Here is a 19,763-nt window from a genome sequence, read left to right as displayed (position 1 = left end):
CCGCGAAGCCCCCTGCCTCCCGTGCGGGCCTGCCCGCGGCCTCACCTGTCTGAGCCGCCCCAGCAGCACTCGAACTTGTCGAAGATGCAGTCGTTCTCGTACAGAGAGCACAGCTTGCTGCGCAGGTACTCGTGCACCTTAACGAAACCACAGGAAGGTTAGACGGCACCGCGGGCAGACGTGGCGCCGTCCCGGTGCGGCGGTCTCACCTGGTGGGTCTCGACGGGCCGGCTCTCCATGTTGAGGTCCCACACCTTCACCGACAGGTAGTCTCGGGTCATCATGTACCGGCCGCTGTGACTGAACCTCACGTCGGAGATGGAAGAGATGATTTCGGAGAAGAAGGACCTGCTGCTGGGATCTTCGGGTTCTTCAAAAACTGGAAAACACAACGTGTTCAGCTTCTGTTTAAAAGCCGGAGGACAAACCATGCTCCGGGCTCCGGGCCCTTCCCGGGGACCCCAGAGGGGGGCACAGCCCGCATGCCACTCAAGCTCCTGACCTTTCCAGTCTGTGAGTTTTCTGGCCTTCACCTTCTGTGCTTCAGAGACTTCGAGGGGTGGCCCGGGGCCAGTCACTGACAGGGGACAGCATCAGAAACCCCCCGATCCCACCCAGACCCGGGAGCAGCACGCCCACGGCTGAGGCCCAGGGCTGCGGCCTGGGGAATCCGCCCCCGACATGCCGGCGTGGACTGCGGTCAAGAACTGCCATGCTAACCACAGGTCGCGACCACAGACACCCGGGTGCCCAAGCAGCCCTGTCCCGTGTCACAGGAAGACAGAGGTGGCGCCGCCTGGGCACACTGGGTCCAGACTGTAACCTCCGGATGGTCCCACCCGCCAAAGCCCGTGTCGGTCTCTGCTGTCTGGGAGCCAAGTTCCATTAACAAGACCCAATTACTTTCAGAAAGATTCCAGATGCTTCCTCGGCAGACATTCCTTTCTCCTACAGGTTTTGCGGTTTCAGCAGAAACTCAACAGCCCCCTACCTGCGCGGCCACAGCGGCCCCAGAGGCTCCGTGAGCCCCCCAGTCCCCCAGGGTGCCATCACACCCTCGGCTCAGGAAGCTTCGAGTGAGGGTCTCTGCACTTCACTTTAAGCCGCTTTAGCCTTTTGTTTCTTTCTAAACATGGGAACCTGTATGTTTCTTGGCTCTGCACGTGGAATGAATTTTAAGCAAGCTAGCTACTGGCAATGCCGAGTGTTTCCTCAAAGAAACTGCCGACAAGAACTACTCCGGGCATCTATGCAAAATGGTCTCTTCAAGAATATCATGGTGAGGGGCGCCTGGCTGGCTCAGTCGGTAACAGTGTGCGACTCTTGATCTTGGGGTTATGAGTTCAAGTCCCACATTAGGTCTAGAGATCACTTAAATAAACTAAAAAAAGAAAAAAAGACTATTAATCTTGAGAGACACAAATCAACATCATACGAAGCTGACTCTTCACTGCAGGACTCCCATAAAGAGGACAGAATTCTTGAAAACACACTTTAGCCTCAGAAAAATGAGAATAAGGCAAAAAGGTTCCCGTGAACCAGTCGGCAAGCACGTCTGATGTGAGGCACTGCTGTGTGGCCGTGCTCGGCAGGGGAGCCACCGCAAACAGAACGGTCAATTGACCGACTCCCCCGAAGGAGAGCGCGTCCCAGGACACGGGAATCGAGGCGCCCTCGCGGGCTCCGGGGACGCGCCGGCAAAGCTTGCTGTGCAGTCCAGTCCCCACCATGGGACGCAAGGGAGGACACATGCACGCTTCTGCTTTTCTATAAAGCCGGGCCTACGCTTTATGGCTAAAACTGAAAACAAGATAAACCTCTCCTCACCTAGAAGAAACTTCAAGGCTCAGCGGATTAAAGTGCTAGAGCGTCACCTGAGGGAAGTGCCTTCCAGGGCAGCAAAGCTCACTTGTGAACAGAGCCCACTGCGACAGCCGAGAACGACCACGAGTGAAATGTGCTCTAGCAGCCGCGCGAGGTCCTAGCGCACGGAGGTGGAGGCAACACACGGTTCTCGGCCGGCCCCGGCCCGGGAGCCCTCAGACGCAGCCCTGAGACTGTGACGGGAGTACCACTACGGGCCGCCCCTCCGAGGGACATCTAACGGAAAGTCTACGGGACCCTGCCCTCACCGTCCACGTGGCGCCAGCAACGGCCCACGCGAGAGCCCCCCCGGACTGGTGATCGACAGCAGGTCCTACGCCTGCGCGGGTGCGAGCGGAACGGAAGGAAGCCTAAGTCTCTGGAGACGGTCTTGCGCCCGGAGAACAGGCGGATTTAAACGAGGCAAGCTGAGCCCTCCAGGCACTTACACTTAGAGTGTCTGTCGCACAGGGCTGAGGAGCGCATGTCACACAGCCTGATGGTCCCTTTGCTGCTGCTGTAGACGAACACGTTGCACTGGTGCGGGTGGAACTCGGCCGCGGTGATCACCTCCGTCAGCTCCTCCATGTTTACGGGCTTGATGTCCACGATGTCTGGAGGCACACGGTTAAGGCAGGTGCTCAGCAGCTTCGACCACGTCCACGCGAACGGCAGGCGGGAAAAACCCACCGTGAGCGTTAAGAGTGGACACGTAAAGGAGGTGACCACACAGACGGCGCGCAGGGGAACACGCCGGGAAGAGGGCCTGTGTCACCTAAGCGCCGCGGCTCAGCAGGCCCGGACCGCTGCTGCCACTAACATTCCACGAGACGTTCACGGCAAGATCATAGGTGCTTGATGGTGTGAGACCCGTGTGAAAATCCCATACTTCTATCCATGCGTCACACACACACGAGACCTGCCAAATTCCAAGATTCTGCTTTTCTAGGAATCTTTTCATCTGCCATCAAGAGCTTGTTCTAAGTAGTTAGAACAGCATAGCTTGCCAAATACGGAAATCACTTAACTGACAAACACAAGAGGAGAGTGGAATCTGGCTACAGGCTGGGATGGAACGACGGGGGCCAGATGAACCCTTCCACTGACAACTAGGTGACACCACAGCATGTTACTGGACAGCACCCAGTGTGGGCAGCGATCCTGGAGGGACTGCAGCCCTGCAGCCGACCCTGTGCACTGCTACGTAGGGTGGAGACCCGGGCCACACCCAGGGGCTGCTGGGAGTCCAGGGAAGCTCACAGGGCACCCCGGCGCCGAGCGCCAGGGCACAGTTCCCGGTAAGTTCGAGAACCGGAGTCCGTGCCAGCCCGTGAGGAAACCGCCCAGGCAGGTGGGGAGGCACCCGAACAGAGCGAGCCGCGCTCCCCTCACGCGCAGGGCGTGATCCGCAACGTTGACCAGGGTGAGAGGAGGGCCGGCTGTCGGCGAGCGGACGGGCGCAGAGGTCCAAGGGCACAAGGCGGGGGCTGAGTGTCCGGAAAGAGCACAATTCGCTGCCGGAGGTCTCGTGTGAATGGATCAAAGGTATTTTTAAAGTAATCGTGTTAGGAAAAATAAGATAGTGTTAACAGATGCAAAAAAGTATGTCAAAGCGTATGTGTCTCAAAATCTAGGTCACAAGGAAGGGCGTTCGGAACACGATGGGGAGACAAAATTTTATAAAGGCAACGAAAACTGTGAGTGCATACACAAATCGTTTATGAATTGAGAGCGCTCGCCAATCATGAAGGAAAAACAGGAGCTTCCGATAGGAGGAAAATGACAAGGGACACCAAAAAAACTTCACACTAATGGACGGTAAATCAACAGCAAATACTTGAACTCACCTATAATCGAGGAAATTAAAAATGGTCCGTTTGGTTTCACTAACGTGAAAAGTTATTTTTCAGAAGATCCAATGCTCTGCTGAAAACAAGCACGCCGAGGGGGCAGGGGCGCCCGTTCCAAAGCCCGCACGGAAGTGGTACCACACACGGTCTGCGCCCCAGCGCCAGTCCTCGGGCTCGAGGGGCACACAGCACGGCGCGGAGCCGCAAACCCTCAAGAGCTCCAAACCCTGCAGCTACCCACCTGGAGTCTCACGGATACGAAAAAGGCGGTCAGGATGCGGTGGAAAAAACGAGGCGGACGGCAGAGGCTCACTGTTGTGCACCAGGCCCCGTGCACGCGGCTTCGTGCCCACTGGCTTTGGGGTTTTACAAAGCCCCAGGCAGCCCCCCAGGAGTGCAGGTTTCCGGAGGAGGAGAAAGGCCTGGACGGCCTGAGGGACTCGATGCTAATTAAGGTCCCAGAGCTGAACTCGCCCGCTGACATTCCCGAGCGCTTGGAACCTCACGTCACTACCACCAAGCAGAGGATAAGCCCAGCGCCTCCGAACACACGCGTCCGTGCGCTGCTGGGAAAAGGCTGCAGGCGTGCACACCGCCACCTACCATGGCTGTCTGGAACGACGGAGGGGGAAGAACTTCTCCGCTTATTGGAAGTTTGTTCCAAACAGTCATGTACTAATGGGAGAAACACTGATTTAAAAGAGAACAATTTAGGGAGAATAAAGAGAAGGCAGGGACCACGGGCATGAGCCTCCTAAGCTGGGACGTTTTGCAAGGTTGCAGAGGAAGAGACACAGAAAGTGCGGCGGCCACAGCGGCCCCTCGCTCAGGCGGGCCTCCTCCCGCAGCCAGGCCCGCACGCTCTTCGGGAAACGAGTTACCACGGTCAGGAAATAACCGAATCAAGTAAAAGGACAACAGATAATAAAAATCACGTGTGACATGCTTGAATCTGAAAGGTATATACGCTTGATTTCGTGGACTGTCCTGAGTGGAGGCGTCACACGCAGCCCAGGCGACCCTGCGGACGCCCGTCCCGCTCCGGCCAGCCGGACATCGCTCCAGAACACAGGAAATCCTGACTGAAGCCCCCTGACGTGCACATGTGACAGGACTCTCATTTCTGGAGAAATCAAGAACTTGCCTAACCAATAATTGGCAGACTTTCACCTTCGTAACCGTGCCACTGCACCACTCTTTTGAATACTCCTTAAACAAATCTTTTAAGACACAATTCTTACGTGTCACTTCTTGGGTTGGATGATTAAACATCACTCGAACCACAGCCAGTGTTTTCCAGTCTATTATCTACTAGCACATTTGGGGGCGGGGGGGGGGCGGGGCGGGCAGGCAACAACGGAGCCTCCAACAGATGCTATTTAAAACAGCCTCTCATTAACCCGGGGGCAAGAGACTTGGGTCATTCTCATTACATAGAGAACCCTCCCCAAAGGCAGAAAGTAGTTTCCATTTTTAGGGATGCTCCAAATCCCAGGGAACCTCCACCACGGGCTACCGTGCAGCAAGCGTGTAGAAGAGGAGACTCAGACGCAGGAAGAGATGTGCACGGAGAACCACGTCTCTGAAGGACAAACGTGAAAAAATGCCGAGACCGCCATCTGATGAAGGATACTGAAGCTCCTATCTGTGATTTCTAAATGCCATAGATTAATTCTCAGGTCATCTGCAGAAAGATACGTTTCATGATCACTATTTACTGAAATGGAATTTATATGGTATGTATGAGCATTGGCAAAAATTCGTCGTGGACTTGCTTCTACCATAAGATCCATGGGCTTCAATATTGGAACCTAAAAACGGAAGGAGACAGGAATTCAAAACAAAGATCACTGCAGCATAAAATTACAACACTTCAAGACAGCAGAAAACAAAAAGGAACAAATCCGAGTTCACAGTGAGCTAACGGTTTCGTACAGACAATACCCCAAATAAGCAATTACCAGAGCTATGAAAACAGGCTACAAATGGGGTCCTGTCCCTCCCTGCGGCCACCGCCAGGGCCGGTTACGTTCGTCGAAGGGCACACTGAACTGGCACCTAACAAAGTGCTTCCAGCACACCGATGCCTAATGCTTGGCTTCTCCTTCCCGTGTGTCCCCGCAGCCACAAGGACAGCAAAGTCTCCATGGGAGACTCCGTCAAGAACCCCCATCCCTTTCTCTCCCTTGCAGCCACTGCCTTTAAAAGGGACACTACACAGCTGGTCTGCTCGGTGCAAATGCCACGCACCTCGGAGGGGGTGCGGGGACAGGAGAGCACACGGGGGCCCCCCAGGGAGCTGAGGTACCATGCCTGATCTGCTGCTGGCTCCGCGGGCAAGTCAGCCTGGAAATACCCATGGAGCCGTGCACTTATACGGCAGAGGCAGGTTTTGGTAGACAGATTATGCTTCAACAAGAAACTTTTAAAAAGGGGGCACAAAAACCCCATCTCTGTGCTGTGCGCTGTGGTCAGGGGACAGGACACCTATGCCACCATGGAGACGTGGAGTCAGCCAGGCAAAGCGGGAGGGACGGGGCCGGCCCAAACACACACATGCCCACACGAGCGGCAGGGGCGCCATTGTGCGTCATCGTGTCCACGGGTGAGAAAAAGAAAAAAGTCCCAACATCACTGACATCCAATGGAAAAGAAGGCAGAAGCTTTAAAATCACAATAAAAAATGAACAGCAGTAATTCGTTATTTTTCTAATTAAAAGCCAAAGGGAGCGCCTCTCATTTCGTCTTCTCTGACCAAAAGTCTGCAAACTGCCTGGAGAAACATTCATCAACACCGCTTCCTACACCTCAGGCAGACAGGTGCCGACCACACGCTGGCCTCTCTGCCCTGCGGGGCACAGGGAGGGTGGCCACAGCCCTCAACCAGTCTTTTAACTGATCAAGACACGTGGCAACTTTAATGCCAGGCCTGAAAGCCTCTTCTTCCTAATTAAATTCCTTTTTTGGTGCTAAAATAATTTAAGAGGAAAACAAAATTTAAATAGAGCAGTATTTGGGGTGCCTGGGTGGCTCAGTCAGTTAAGCATCCAACTTCAGCTCAGGTCATGATCTCACAGCCCATGAGTTCGAGCCCCGCGTCGGGCTCTGTGATGACAGCTCAGAACCTGGAGCCTGCTTTCAATTCTGTGTACCCCCCCCCCCTTCCCCCACTCATGCTCTATCAAAAATGAATAAACGTTAAAAAAAAAAAAAGCAGTATTTGACTGCCACTCAGCTAAGTTTAGACAAATACTCTATTTTTAGTTTTTAGAGAGGCAGTTAAGAAATCAAATATGGGCTTAAACTCACAAAGACCAGTCTATTTACAGCCTGTGATGTCTTAAACCCCACTGGGATTAACAAAAGCAGTTTCTGAGGAAATCGCACTCTGGCCACCAATTAGACCAATTTTATTTGGGCTGAACACATAAAAGAGCCTCTGGATAAAACCAGCACTGGTTTTTATTTACCCAAATAAGACCTATGGTTTTTACGGTAGAGGCACGTGAGCGTGCGGTGCGCTCAGGGGGAAGCAGGTTTCCAGCAGTGGGGAGAGTGTGCCAGCCGGCGGGCGGGCGGGCGGGAGGCCGTGAGGGCGGCCGGGACCGACAGGAGGCCAGAGCAGGGCGCCCAATGCCTTCTCCAGCCCATCCCACTTAGAGGCGCTTCAGGTGTTGGCAGCTGACACCAGTGCCACCGTCACTTCGAGTGGCTTCTCGCTGCCACGTGGATGTGAAAGCGGTAACCGGGGCAGCAGAAATCACCAATGTTCAGATCGACACATCTCGGTTCAAATCAGTTTTATAAACTCCACCCGAGTATATTACGTCGCTTCTCGGAATCAGCCCCTGGACACACGGCAACACTTGGGACCCGAGAGCCTTGGAAGAGGCTGACCCAGCCCGCTCTCCTCCTGGGCAACGCTACTCAGCCGCACGCTGCTGTTTCCTGAACCACGGGGAGCGCCGCCTCCGCTGCCGGGCTGTGGCTCTGACCCGTGCGCCCGCCATCCCAGCATGCTGTGCACGCCCAGCGTCACTGAGGTGGGGTGTGGTGCGGGGAAGGGTCTCTGCGGGACGGTGTCCTTCCCTGTCACACCTTCCTACTAACCTGGAACGTATGCACTAACTAGGTCTTCACTTGGTGAACAGTATTCAGCAAAGTTTTTAAACCTCATTAGAAAAGAAACCAGCCAGCCGACAATTTTCCCGTGTACCAGGCAGCGGTTTTAGGACAGGCCTCCGAACTAATGCCCCACCTCCTTCGCCATATCCCGTCTCACTGTACGCACCGGCCAGGGCGCGCACCGGGGGGCCAATTACAAGACCCTGAGAGCCTGTTCAGTTAGTTTTACTCAACGTCATAGACGTTAAAAAGTAAAAAAAAAAAATCTAGGTACCAGAAGTGACGGTCATTTCATACTGGGCTCGGGGTCAGCAAAAAAGGGAGGGAAGAATTTTTTTAAATTTCACAGTTAGAAGTGATGATTCGGAAACCTGAGAACATGCCCCAGCTAACCCAGGGAACTCCGTGAAAGCCAGCGTCTGCGGCCCACGCGGCTCCACCCAGGGCAACGTTCCGAATCCCACGGGGACGTCACCACGACCCACGCGCCACTCAGGACCTTTGCAGTGAAGGGGGTCGACACGCTTAGAGAGATTTGTTGTGGAGTTAGATCTGAGTCTCTTTAGTGTCATCGTGCTTTCTGAAGACACCGTGTGACTTCCTGCTTACGTGACGCACAAGGAAACCCGACCGTAACACATACAAATAGCGGCGACTGTGATCGCAGACAGCCTCCACGGGCCGGAAAAGGCGGACCCCACAGGGGCCCCACTCAGCGGTCTCCTCTATGCAGACGCACGCACTGTCCCCGATTAACTAGCAAGAGAACCGAGTAGTGTGAGGAGACGCAGCGCGTACCCTCAGCGCCGTAATTCGGAATGGGTCTCGAAGCCGTCCGTCTTCATCTTTCAAGTTGTAACCTTCTGCTCTTTTGTCCCGCTCGCTTATTTTCCATAATTTAATAGTTTTATCTGAAAATAAAAATCTTAGTCTCCGTATTAAAAGAAAAACCTTAGCACGCACCACTGTTAGTCGAGTATTACATCAGGAAACTGTGTGGTTCTATGTGGATTTCTAAGCTACGAGCCTCTGCACCTTAGCTTCCGGTTACGGATAAACCTGGACGTTCTGTCGGCACAGTAAGTAAAGGAGGGGGGTGTGGGCCGCAGGGCAGCGCCATATGGGGAGCGTGTGCGTGCTCACCTCTGTGTTCTTTAAGTCCTCAGCCTACCACCTGCTGCCTAGCTAATAATTTACCCTCTCCCCAAAGTTTAAACAGAAACATTTTCTAGAATGGGTTAAAGTAAAAAAGGAACCTATACCCAGAAAATTAAAAATAAAATCCTACATCGAATAACCACTTACAAAAACCAAAAAGCTCTTACCATTTGTAGAGAGTAGAAAATGAGCAGCATTCTGTTGTGGTAACCACCTAATTTTATTGATTTTTTCCTCAATTTCTAGACTTTTCAAATAGTCAAACTCTGGTTCATGACTTTGAAAGGTACTGTAAACATTATATTCTCCCCTAGAGTGAGGGCGGCTTTTATTCTGCAAGGAAACAGGAGGCTGTTTTAATGAACAAAGCACAGTGCAAAGAAAAACTCCGTACTACCAATATGACTATAAAATGACCACACACATTTTTAAAAAGTTAAACAAAATTCCGGGTCAAGAATTATTAAACAGATGACACTCCAAATTAATTTACGTGGAAAAAACAAGTAACAGAGATTTCCCAGACCTTCCGTCTCTGTCCTAGGCACGCGCTCCAGGTGCACGTGAGCCAGGGTTCCGCAAACGTGAGCAGGCCCTGCCGTGCGTGCACTTCTGGAGAGAGGCCGAGGGCCCACAGCGGGTGAGTGCACCCCCTGGGCCCTGGGGCAGCCGGCCCAGGCCACACTCGTGCCCACCGGGAAGAGGGCCATCGAATGGCACTTATGCGGTGACCACCACCAGTAGAGGATACCTGTTATGTGGATTTTTAACACACATAAAACAATTCTACATGTTGCAGTAAAAGTATAAACACACGCTCAGAAAGATACAGGCCGTCTTCAAAGTCATAACCAACTCTGGGAAGGCCGAGGGAGAGTAAGGTAAGACTTGGGGATGAAGCTGGAAGACAGCACGGGGAGGGCACACGGGAGCCTCACCCACCTGCCAAGGGCTTGGTTTTCTTTTACGAAAGAGTAAAACCTGGGTGGTGGGGTCATAATATACTTATATTAATACCTAAAATCTGCCCGACCAGACCCCCCCCCCACCCGCCCCCGCAACAGGCTGAGACCCCGAGGGGCAGTGAGCGGTCTCCACGCCCCGTCCTGTCCCAGGAGAGGCAGAACAGAGGAGAGAGCGAGGGCCTGGAGGAGGGGGCAGAGCCAGAGCCCAGGCCAACGGCCCGAGCCGCTGGGAGCTGTGATCCGCAGGTGGCGGGAGGCCTATCTTGTTGGCAGACGTGCCGAGCGCCGGCGTCAGTGGACTCGACGCAAACACAGCAGTTTGCGCGATCAGGTGCAAAGCTGTGCTCTGAGGATGAGGGCTGCACAGCCACGTCCCCAAGCTCTGCTCCCTGGAGACTGCCACACCGGGCTTCCTGAAACAGGGCTCTGCTGCTGAGAGGGGAAAAAGCTCCAAGATCAATACTTCGAACCGTGCTCCCTACCCCCGGATGTCTGGAGGGCTCCCTATCTCCCCGATCGCTCAGCCTGACACTCATGCCGCCCCACCCCCACCCCCTGCCATCGGGCAGGGCCCTGCTGTGTCCCCGCAGCCCCCCGGGCTCCGCGGCTCTGCAGAAACGGCTGGGCCATTTAACGGATAGCGCTGGAAAAATCCAAGTCTACAGTGAGGGTTACATACAGCAACCACTAAAATATTTTAAAAGCAGATGGAATATGAAAGCTCTTTTTATGTTAACCAAAGTATCAAGAAAAGGATGGGGAAACACATTGCCCAGGGATTAGTGAGTTGCAGGTGGTTGGGTTTATCAAACTTAAACAACTCTGACCACCTGTTTGCTGTATAAATCTGCTGCTGCACTTTATTAATAATGATTTAATCCATCTTAACTAAACACTTTATACTACAGGTTCTCAAAAGCGTTAACATATTTTGTAACAAGATGCTTGAGTTTTACCACAATCTATTTCACAGTTGAAGCAGACAGTTTTTAGATTTCAATGATGACCCACAAAAATGAGGAAAGTTTTCTATAAGGATATCATTAAAATGGCAAACCTTAAGGAGCTGAAGTCAATTCTTACATTTAGGACAGCTATGGCTCAGCAATCCGCTAAAAATAATCCTTCTGCTAAAAGTAATAAACACCACCAACCACTTTTACTTCTGCCGAAAAGGATCAAATACACAGTTCTACTTAAGGAGTGCCATGTCCTAATCTACCTCTGGGGAAAGAATGCAAAACTATGAACTTGCCAAATCATCTGTGAAGATTTTCAAAGACTAATGACAATAAATATTATTCACAAGAATTCTCACCATTCCAAATCAGAAAAAATAAGATTAAAAAAATTTTTTTAATTGGGGCACATGGGGTGGCTCAGTCGGGTAAGCATCCAACTTTGGCTCAGGTCATGATCTCACGGTTCATGAGTTTGAGCCCCACGTGGGGCTCTGTGCAGACAGTTTAGAGCCTGGAGCCTGATTCTGATTCTGTGTCTCCCTTTCTCTCTGCCCCTCCCCCACTCACACTCGCTCTCAAAAATAAACATTAAAAAAAATTTTTTTAGGGGCACCTGGCTCAGTTGGGTAAGCATCTGACATCTGCTCAGGTCATGATCTCACGGTCTGTGAGTTCGATCCCCACGTCGGGCTCTGTGCTGACAGCTCGGAGCCCGGAGCCTGCTTCGGATTCTGTGTCCCCACCCCTGCTCTTCCCCTGCTCACACTCTGTCTCTCTCTCAACAATAAATAAACATTTAAAAAATATGAAAAAAAATTTTGTAATCTACACAGACACAGCAAAATTAGAGCTGCAACATGTATATTCCAATGAGATGCGGGCACACCTCTCCTCACTTACAGAAGCCATCCACCACTGACTGGGGCACCCAGGGCTCCCTCTCCTACAGATGTCCCTACGTGCCTCCTTTCTGGTGGCAGGGCCAGCATTCACTGCCGCACAGATCTGCTAGACTCCAGGGCCCCCTAGCTGCCACACCAGTTCTGCCACAAAAACGTAGACACCAGAATCTGCAGATGAGAAAGTAACCCCACACTGACCTGCCTGGACACAGACGAGGGCCCGTGTGTGACTCTGTCAAGAGAAAAGACAGATGGCTTTCCACAAACCCAAGCCTGGCTTCCCGGTGGTTCTGCCCCGGAACGTGTGCACAACAGACGAGCAGGGCACCGGGCCATCTTGCTTCCTTCATCGGAACTCATCATGAGCTCTGACGAGGCTCCCCAGAAATAAAATAGGGGGGTGGGCTGCAAGGCCTGGTTCTGCCTCCCACTCTCCTCTTACGCATAACTGAAAAACATGGGTTTCCCTGCCCTTTCCCCCTGCAAAGCAGGAGTGACCGAAAAAGCAGTGCTCGTGATTGATATTCACCTGTGGGGTCCTTCAGGCCCCAGTGAGGACTCCTTCCTCCCAGCACTGATGGTGGGGCCTCGGGGGGGTGCAAGACTGCTGCTCACCTCTGAGGAGGGACACAGAATTCACGGCCCCCCAACACACACAGAACCTTCCCCGCGGCTAGTGCCGCAGGAGCCGTTCAGAGCATACTTACTGCTGGACAGCACGGCTGGGAGCCGCCACCTCCACTGGCTCGTGAAGTGGTTTTCACCGACAGTCACTTGAATTAATTATAGGATGAAAGCAAACGAATGCAGAACCCCACCACCCAATCCTTCATCTGGTCCTCACGACAGCCTGTGGGTAGGGCGAGGACTCTCCTCCCCGAACGTAAGGGCACAGGGGACTTAATCGGAGCTCAGAGGGTGGACGTCAGTGAGCTGAAACACAGATCTTGCTCAGCCCTGAGATAAGAAGATTCTATATGGTTAATGTGATGTAACCGAATCCAAGTGAACTTAGAGACTGAGAACGTGCTGTGCTGCTTTCCTTCCTTCCCAGTGACATGAGAAAGGCTGCAATTCATTTGGTTTGTGTACAGTGAATTACTGACCTCTTGTTCCCGCTGAAAAATAACGACTCTGCCGCCCTTGTCTCCCGTTGCAAGCAGATCTCCAGAGTAATTAAATTCAACAGTTGAGATGATGTCAGCTGTCAATAAAATACAGAAGCAATTTATCAGACTATGATTTTGAAAGGAGGCATAATCAATACCAAAAATCAGTAAAGGTTCAAAAGAAAAATAAAAACATATACAACTTTCTCCCTATTGGATAAAGCAAAATTTTCATGGGAAACTTGTAATTACCAAGCAGCCAATTCTGATTCTGGTGCCCAGAGCCCAAGAACACATATGGGCTTATGGGTTTTGCTCAGCGGATTGAACACCTGGTCCCTAGGGCACCAGGATTTATCTAGACTGTGATGTCTTGAGAGAAGGATATAGAGTAAAAATTTAGAAAATTAATTTTGAAAAGAAAAACAGAAAAGAACTGGTCCTAGAAGACTGGCTCTAATTTTATAATGCATGCCTAATATGAACTTTTAAAATAAATCTGATTCTTACATGATATTGACAGAATGTTTTTAATATTCTTTGCAGTAACTTTTGTTGCTTTCTGTACACAATATCCTTACAAACAGCACAAACTCTATTTCACCGACTGGATACAGTCACTAGCATCGATAATGACAATAATGACGCCATCATTATCTAGTCAGACACTGTTGGTTGGGTACGGAATTTCTGACAAGGATCTTGGTCATCAGCTCACTACAGGCAAAGGGTACAAAGAACAAAGCCAAGTGCTGGAAAAGTCCTTAGGTACCTAAGGCTAAGGCCTAGAAACAACAGATCTGAACTCATGAAATGGACTCCTGGAGCAAAAAAATAGAAAACCTGGTTGTCTTCAGCCCAGGGGTGCTGAGTGCAGACTGAATCAGGACAAAGATGGCTTCGGTCCTGCACAGGCCACTGTCAGCCTGCTCCTCTACCACCGGGACTCTTCACCTGCCCCAGACAATCTCTCCAGCGGCTCCGAGGAAGGGCTGGAAGGGCTGGATCAGAACCTCCCCCCCCCCCCCCCCCCGCTGCTGGGGCACCAACACGAAAGGCCTGTGTGCCTGGCAGATGAGTGTGTGCTCTCCACCTGCGGGGCTACAGCTCCGCCGAGGCCAAGGGGCTTAAACCCAAATACTGCTGCACAACCAAGTCTATAAAGAACTTATTAAACTCACACCCAAAAAACAAATAATCCAGTGAAGACATGGGCAAAAGACATGAACAGACACTTCTCCAAGGAAGACATCCAGATGGCCAACCAACACATGAAAAAAAGCTCAATATCACTCATCATCAGGGAAATGCAAATCAAAACCACAATGACATACCACCTCACACCTGTCAGAATGGCTAACATTAACAACTCAGGCAACAACAGATGTTGGTGAAGGTGCGGAGAAAGAGGACCTCTTTTGCATTGTTGGTGGCAGTGCAAGCTGGTGCAGCCACTCTGGAAAACATTATGGATTCCTCAAAAAACTAAAAATAGAACTACCCTTTGACCCAGCAATTGCACTACTAGGCATTTATCCACGGGATACAGGTGTGCTGTTTCGAAGGGACACAGGCACCCCCATGTTTATAGCAGCGCTACCAACAATAGCCAAAATATGGAAAGAGCCCAAATGTCCATCGATGGATAAATGGATAAAGAAGATGTGGTATACACATACAATGGAGTATTACTCAACAATCAAAAAGAGTGAAATCTTGCCATTTGCAACTATGTGGATGGAACTGGAGGGTATTACGCTAAGTGAAGTTAGTCAGAGAAAGACAAAAATCATACAACTTCACTCATATGAGAACTTTAAGAGACAAAACAGATGAACATAAGGGAAGGGAAGCAAAAATAATATAATAACAGGGAGGGGGACAAAACGTAAGAGACTCTTAAATATGGAGAACAAACAGAGGGTTACTGGAGGGGCTGTGGGAGGGGGAATGGGCTAAATGGGTACGGGGAGCTAAGGAATCTACTCCTGAAATCATTGTTGCACTACATGCTAATTTGGATGTAAATTTTAAAAAGTACAAAATAAAACAATAAAAAAAAAAGACCCTCCCCCTGAGGTTGTCATAATGTAATACAAATCTTAAAGGTGTGAGCAAACATTTTAGTTAGATAGTAGTTATTATAGGACTTCCTGGGAAACGAGCTCTCACTCTACTGTTTCTAAAGAGGCTCCACCCCAGGAGCCCAATGTGGGGCTCAAACTCAAGACCCCAAGATCAAGACCTGAGTTGAGATCAAGCTCAACCCATTGAACCACCCAGAACCCCTGTGCGCTGACTTTTAAACACACACTCAATTTTCTGCCTGGGATTTCTTGCTTTCCTTTAAAAAAACAAAAACAAAAACAAAAACAAAAACAGAACCGGTTAGATCTGGAAAAGAATTAGGCTTGTTAGAAGTGCCACTTTTTAAATTAAATTACTCAAAATAACCCAATTTGCTTAAATGAAATTAAAATATTCTGTATTGGACTAAATGGCACTAAATCTCTGTCATTCATACCCAGGGGGTGTACAATATTATATAATTAATGGTATTCTAGCTCTGTCAGTGATTTTTAAACTTAATTAAAATGGACTGAATCTTTTAAAAGAGAAACTCCCATGACTGCCACTGGTGAGAAATGACTTTCATTAAGCTACGTAAATATGCATGAATCTAAATTTAGAAATGCTGTCTGCAGAGTTTAGAAGAGCTCTAAAATCAAAACGTATATAAATATACAAACTAAACACCAAGAAGATTACAAAACCAATAACATTTAAACTACCAACATGAATTTAATGCGATGGCTGTTACTTTACAGAACTGGTGTGATGCTAAAAGCATAAACACGGCACTAAGGGCACCGAGCGGCGCCTTTAAACCTGTCATGCCCCGCACGATGGGTCAGTGTCATACGGGCAACGCTAGCACCTGCTGGCCACCTCTGTGGCACCGCGGCTCCACACGGCCACAGCAAGGACCCCGCGCACTGGCACAGTCTGCACGGAGGCACTTTGCCAGGAGGGGGTCATCTGGCCGATGCAGAACTTACTTAGTAAATGTTTAGATCAAACTCGGAAACTATGACACATGCTTCGCAGCCCCGAAGAGCCCACCTCAGACTCTCTGTCTGCAACACGCTTACATCTCTCCCGCTGCCACTAAGGGGCCAGAGAGGAACTGGAAAGGTGTCCGTCCACAAGGCAATGGTAGTGAGCAGGCTCTGACAGACAGATGATGGCGAGGGGTGGCAGGCGTGGTGGTGACAGTCTTTTTTTTTTCCTTCTCCTTTATTTTCCAGAGAGGGAGAGAGACAGAGCGCAAGCAGGGGGAGAGGCAGAGAGACAGGGAGACACAGGATCGGAAGCAGGCTGTAGACTCCAAGCTGTCAGCACAGAGCCTGCCGCGGGGCTCCAACTCATGAGCCGTGAGATCACGACCCGAGCCGAAGTGGGACGCTTAACCGACTGAGCCACCCAGGTGCCCCGACAGTCTTTTTAGATCCAAGTTAGTGAACATGTAGTGTAATAATGGTCTCAGTAGAATTTAGTGATTCATCACTTACATATGGCGCCCAGTGATCATCCCAACAAGTGCCCTCCTCAATGCCCATCACCCATTTAGCCCATCCCCCACCCACCCAACACCTTTCTAGCAACGCTCAGTTTGTTCTCTGTATTGACGAGTCTCTTACACTTTGGTGGGGATGGTCTAAGTGTGCACAGGAGGCCAAGGTCCCAATATGCTGAGGGCCTCAGCCAGGCTCCACACCAGACCCTGGGCACAGAGATGGCAGAAGGTCTTGTACTGAACCGCTGGGTCCCCAAGCTTGTGCCCATCCCGTCAGGTGGCGACTCCTTCCCCTTTCCTGATCTCCAAACGCTAGCTGCCAGGAGTGAAGTCCCCACCCTCCCTGGGCCTCCTCTCCAAAGTGACAAATCAAGGGACAAAGTCCTGAAGCTTCAAACGCCCACAGGGCCCGAGAGAAAGATCAGCCCCAGGAAGCCCTCCGGCTGGAAAGCCCACCTCGCACAGGACTAGCTGCTGGCTCTGCAGGCGGCTCCAGATTAAACATGAACCGACAGCTCGGGACCTGCAGACAGGGGAGAAAGCGGCCAAAACAAGGGGGCTGGAGGAAAGGGGGACAGCGCTTCAACAAAACCAACAAAACCTCAAGGAAACGACACTTTACGTCCTCGGGGAGTTAACAGTTAATGCCTGCTAACAGGAATGACATCACCAATGTCAGCTGAGTGCCTGCGAGGTGCCAGGTGGTATTCTAACTGAGCACAGCCCTGCATTTAGCCAGTGAACCTCCCACACCTATGAAGCAGGGCTCCCATCACCCCCGTGATGGAGAGAAGTGGGCGCTGGACGCTGTATGCAGCTCACCCACACTGGCAGCCCCAGCCACTAATCGGGGGGCAGCAGGGTGCCCCTACATCCGGCAGGGTCCCTAGAGGATGAGCTGCGTGCTACCTTGAGAAAGGAAAACCGGCCAGTGTGTTTTGAAATTCAAACGCTAATAACAATTTTAAAGCTCAACACCTCTTCCAAAGCCTGGAGCACGAAGACAAAGAGAAGGACAATCACCATCACAGGATCAGGTTAGGGGGCCCATTAGCCAGTTAAGCTCCAGAAAGACGACAGAGAGAAGGGAGTGAAAGAAAAAAAAAAAAAAAAAAATCAAAGGACAAGTCAAGAGTCTCCTGACAAGGTCTGGTGAGCGCCAAGCCTGAAAAAACCCCTAGCCCAAGGTGCCTCACCCTGAAAACTAAAACACCCAGGATAAAAGGGAAATTCTAAAATTCCCCAGAGAAAACAGATCACAGACAAAAGGAACCAGACAGGAAAATGGTGGATGGAATACCAACCACCCTCAAAATTCTGAGAAAACGTAACTTTCAACCCATAATTCTACACCCAGTCAAATGTTCAATCGGGTTTCAGGGAGGAGTAAAGATGTTTTCAAACACGCAAAGAGCAAAAACGCCTTTCTCAGAAAACTACTGGAAGAGTTTGGCAAAATGGGAATAAACCAAGGGCAAAGAAGATGGGGGAAACTGACATGCCCACAATGGTGAGGACAGTGCCGAGGCAGGAGTCAAGGACCCTGGAGAGCAGCAGTCCCGGCTGGAGGAGGCTGGCCAGGAGACGTCACCCGTGCCGTGTTTGGGAACGTCACTGCTGTGTGTCTGACCATGTCTGCTTAAACTGCACTGAAGACAGAGAAGCAAGCATGTGAAAAAAGTAGGCAATCGTTAGCTCTAGGAAAAACGAAATTGGTACGAAAGAGAAAACGCATCTATACTTTAATTCAGCAATGAACAGTACTTGCCGGATACTGAGGGAACCAAAACCTGTAAGAGAATTCCCTCAACTCTCTCCTTTTTTTCTTCCCCAGGGAAGGTGGGGGAGTGCACGTGGGTGGAAGGTGATGCTAGTGAAAAAGCACCATCATCAGGTACCGTCGGGACGTCAGGACTCCCTCTTCAAAGCCAGGAAGTCAAAAGTCAGCAGTGAAGACGTTATTCAGGGGCTGCTAAGGATACTTCCCGGCAGGTGACGAGGAAAGAGGCACTGAATGTAAGATAACAAACATTATGGTGACACAAGGAAGAAGCAGGAACAAGAAATGTGGAGCGGGGAGAGGGGCCCAGAGGGAGAACATACGACGAAGTTTTAGAAGACGGGGAAGCGAAGCCACGTTCACGTGCCCCGGCGCCTGGCGCAGCACAGGGGGAGCCAGGGCACAGGGAAGCAGGGTGAGCAGACGGGTGGGGTCAGGGAGCGCGTGGCACAGGAGGCAGGGTGGACCTGGGCTCTAGAGGCGGTGTCGTCAGACCACAGCTTTTTTCCACGAGGTATGAGAGAAGATTCATCTGCTGAGAGCGAAAGGGAGGGGGTGCGGGTGAGGTACGGGGCGTGTGAAGGAAGCGTTCTCGGGCATGAGGCCACACTACACAACGCGGGATGGTCTCTGTGCCAGTGCCCACGTGAGATCTGAGGTCAGCAGCTTGTTTTTAAAAACCAGCAAGCCTAGTGAGTGACTACCGTAAGCCATGCACTGCCCTGGGGACACAGCACAGGCAATGTCCCTGCCCCTGACATCTGAGTGGAGGAAGGGACTCTGAACAAGCCCATCCAGTGGTGCTTCCGCAGCTACGCGGCGCAGGCAGGGGGTTAGACCAGGTCTGGGTTCCGGCAGGAGTGAGAACGGGGGCTGAGAGAGACGAGGAGGCTAAGAGTGAGCAAGGGGTGACACGGTGTCAGGCCCCGGGGTCCAGCGGACGGGTCGGGAAAGACAGCTCTAGCGGTGGATTCGGGGGTGCGCGTGAGTATACAGGGGTTTGCTAGATGATTCTTGCACTTTCCGGAACTTTTAAGTTTTTCAAAACACCAACAAGGATGAACATGTCATCTCCTCTCCTTCTGTCAACCTTTCCTGCCGCTGCCCTAGTCTATCGTCTCAGGCTGAACGACTGAGACGGCCCCCCCAGTGGCCCGCTCCCTTCCTCCGCTGCCCAGAGTTGTGTCCACAGAGCGGACGGAGAGTCTTCCCAAAGGCACGAATAACATCACCACCGTGCCTCAAACCCTATCAACACCCAACTATCACGGCTTGTGTGCTCACCAAATTAAGCAGCACTTACTCAGAACTCACCACCTAAAACTGCTGAGTCACTGTCACAGAAAACGAAACCACAGCAATTAGAAGGGAGGTACGGTTCGCAGCGGTTCGGTTTTTTCTCTCCTCTCTCCCGGCGGTTAAAGACGCAGAGGATTATTTCACCACCACCTCCCGGCCAGCGAGCAGGATGC

The 19,763-nt window shown here is 51.3% G+C and overlaps 1 protein-coding gene across 6 annotated transcripts in view; it reads right to left on the bottom strand.

Annotated features, from left to right (window-relative positions):
- PPP2R2D (protein phosphatase 2 regulatory subunit Bdelta) overlaps nt 1–19,763 on the bottom strand; it is a 56,007-nt gene that overhangs the window by 12,037 nt on the left and 24,207 nt on the right. For 2 of the 6 annotated variants that reach the window (XM_023241118.2, XR_006587445.1), the window contains exons 3-9: nt 12,932–13,029; nt 9,164–9,329; nt 8,637–8,749; nt 5,347–5,524; nt 2,313–2,477; nt 210–379; nt 46–137 (exon numbers count right to left, since the gene is read on the bottom strand). In XM_023241118.2, the coding sequence (XP_023096886.2) occupies nt 46–137; nt 210–379; nt 2,313–2,477; nt 5,347–5,524; nt 8,637–8,749; nt 9,164–9,329; nt 12,932–13,029 (982 nt within the window). Of the gene's footprint in view, nt 1–45; nt 138–209; nt 380–2,312; nt 2,478–5,346; nt 5,525–8,636; nt 8,750–9,163; nt 9,330–12,023; nt 12,058–12,931; nt 13,030–19,763 lie in introns of those variants that run through there. The other 4 variants (XM_045040865.1, XR_006587444.1, XM_045040866.1 and 1 more) reach the window with 3 other exon arrangements.

Source organism: Felis catus, chromosome D2, assembly GCF_018350175.1.
Source record: "Felis catus isolate Fca126 chromosome D2, F.catus_Fca126_mat1.0, whole genome shotgun sequence".
NCBI lineage: Eukaryota > Metazoa > Chordata > Mammalia > Carnivora > Felidae > Felis > Felis catus.
This window is presented reverse-complemented; position numbering and strand designations above follow the sequence as displayed.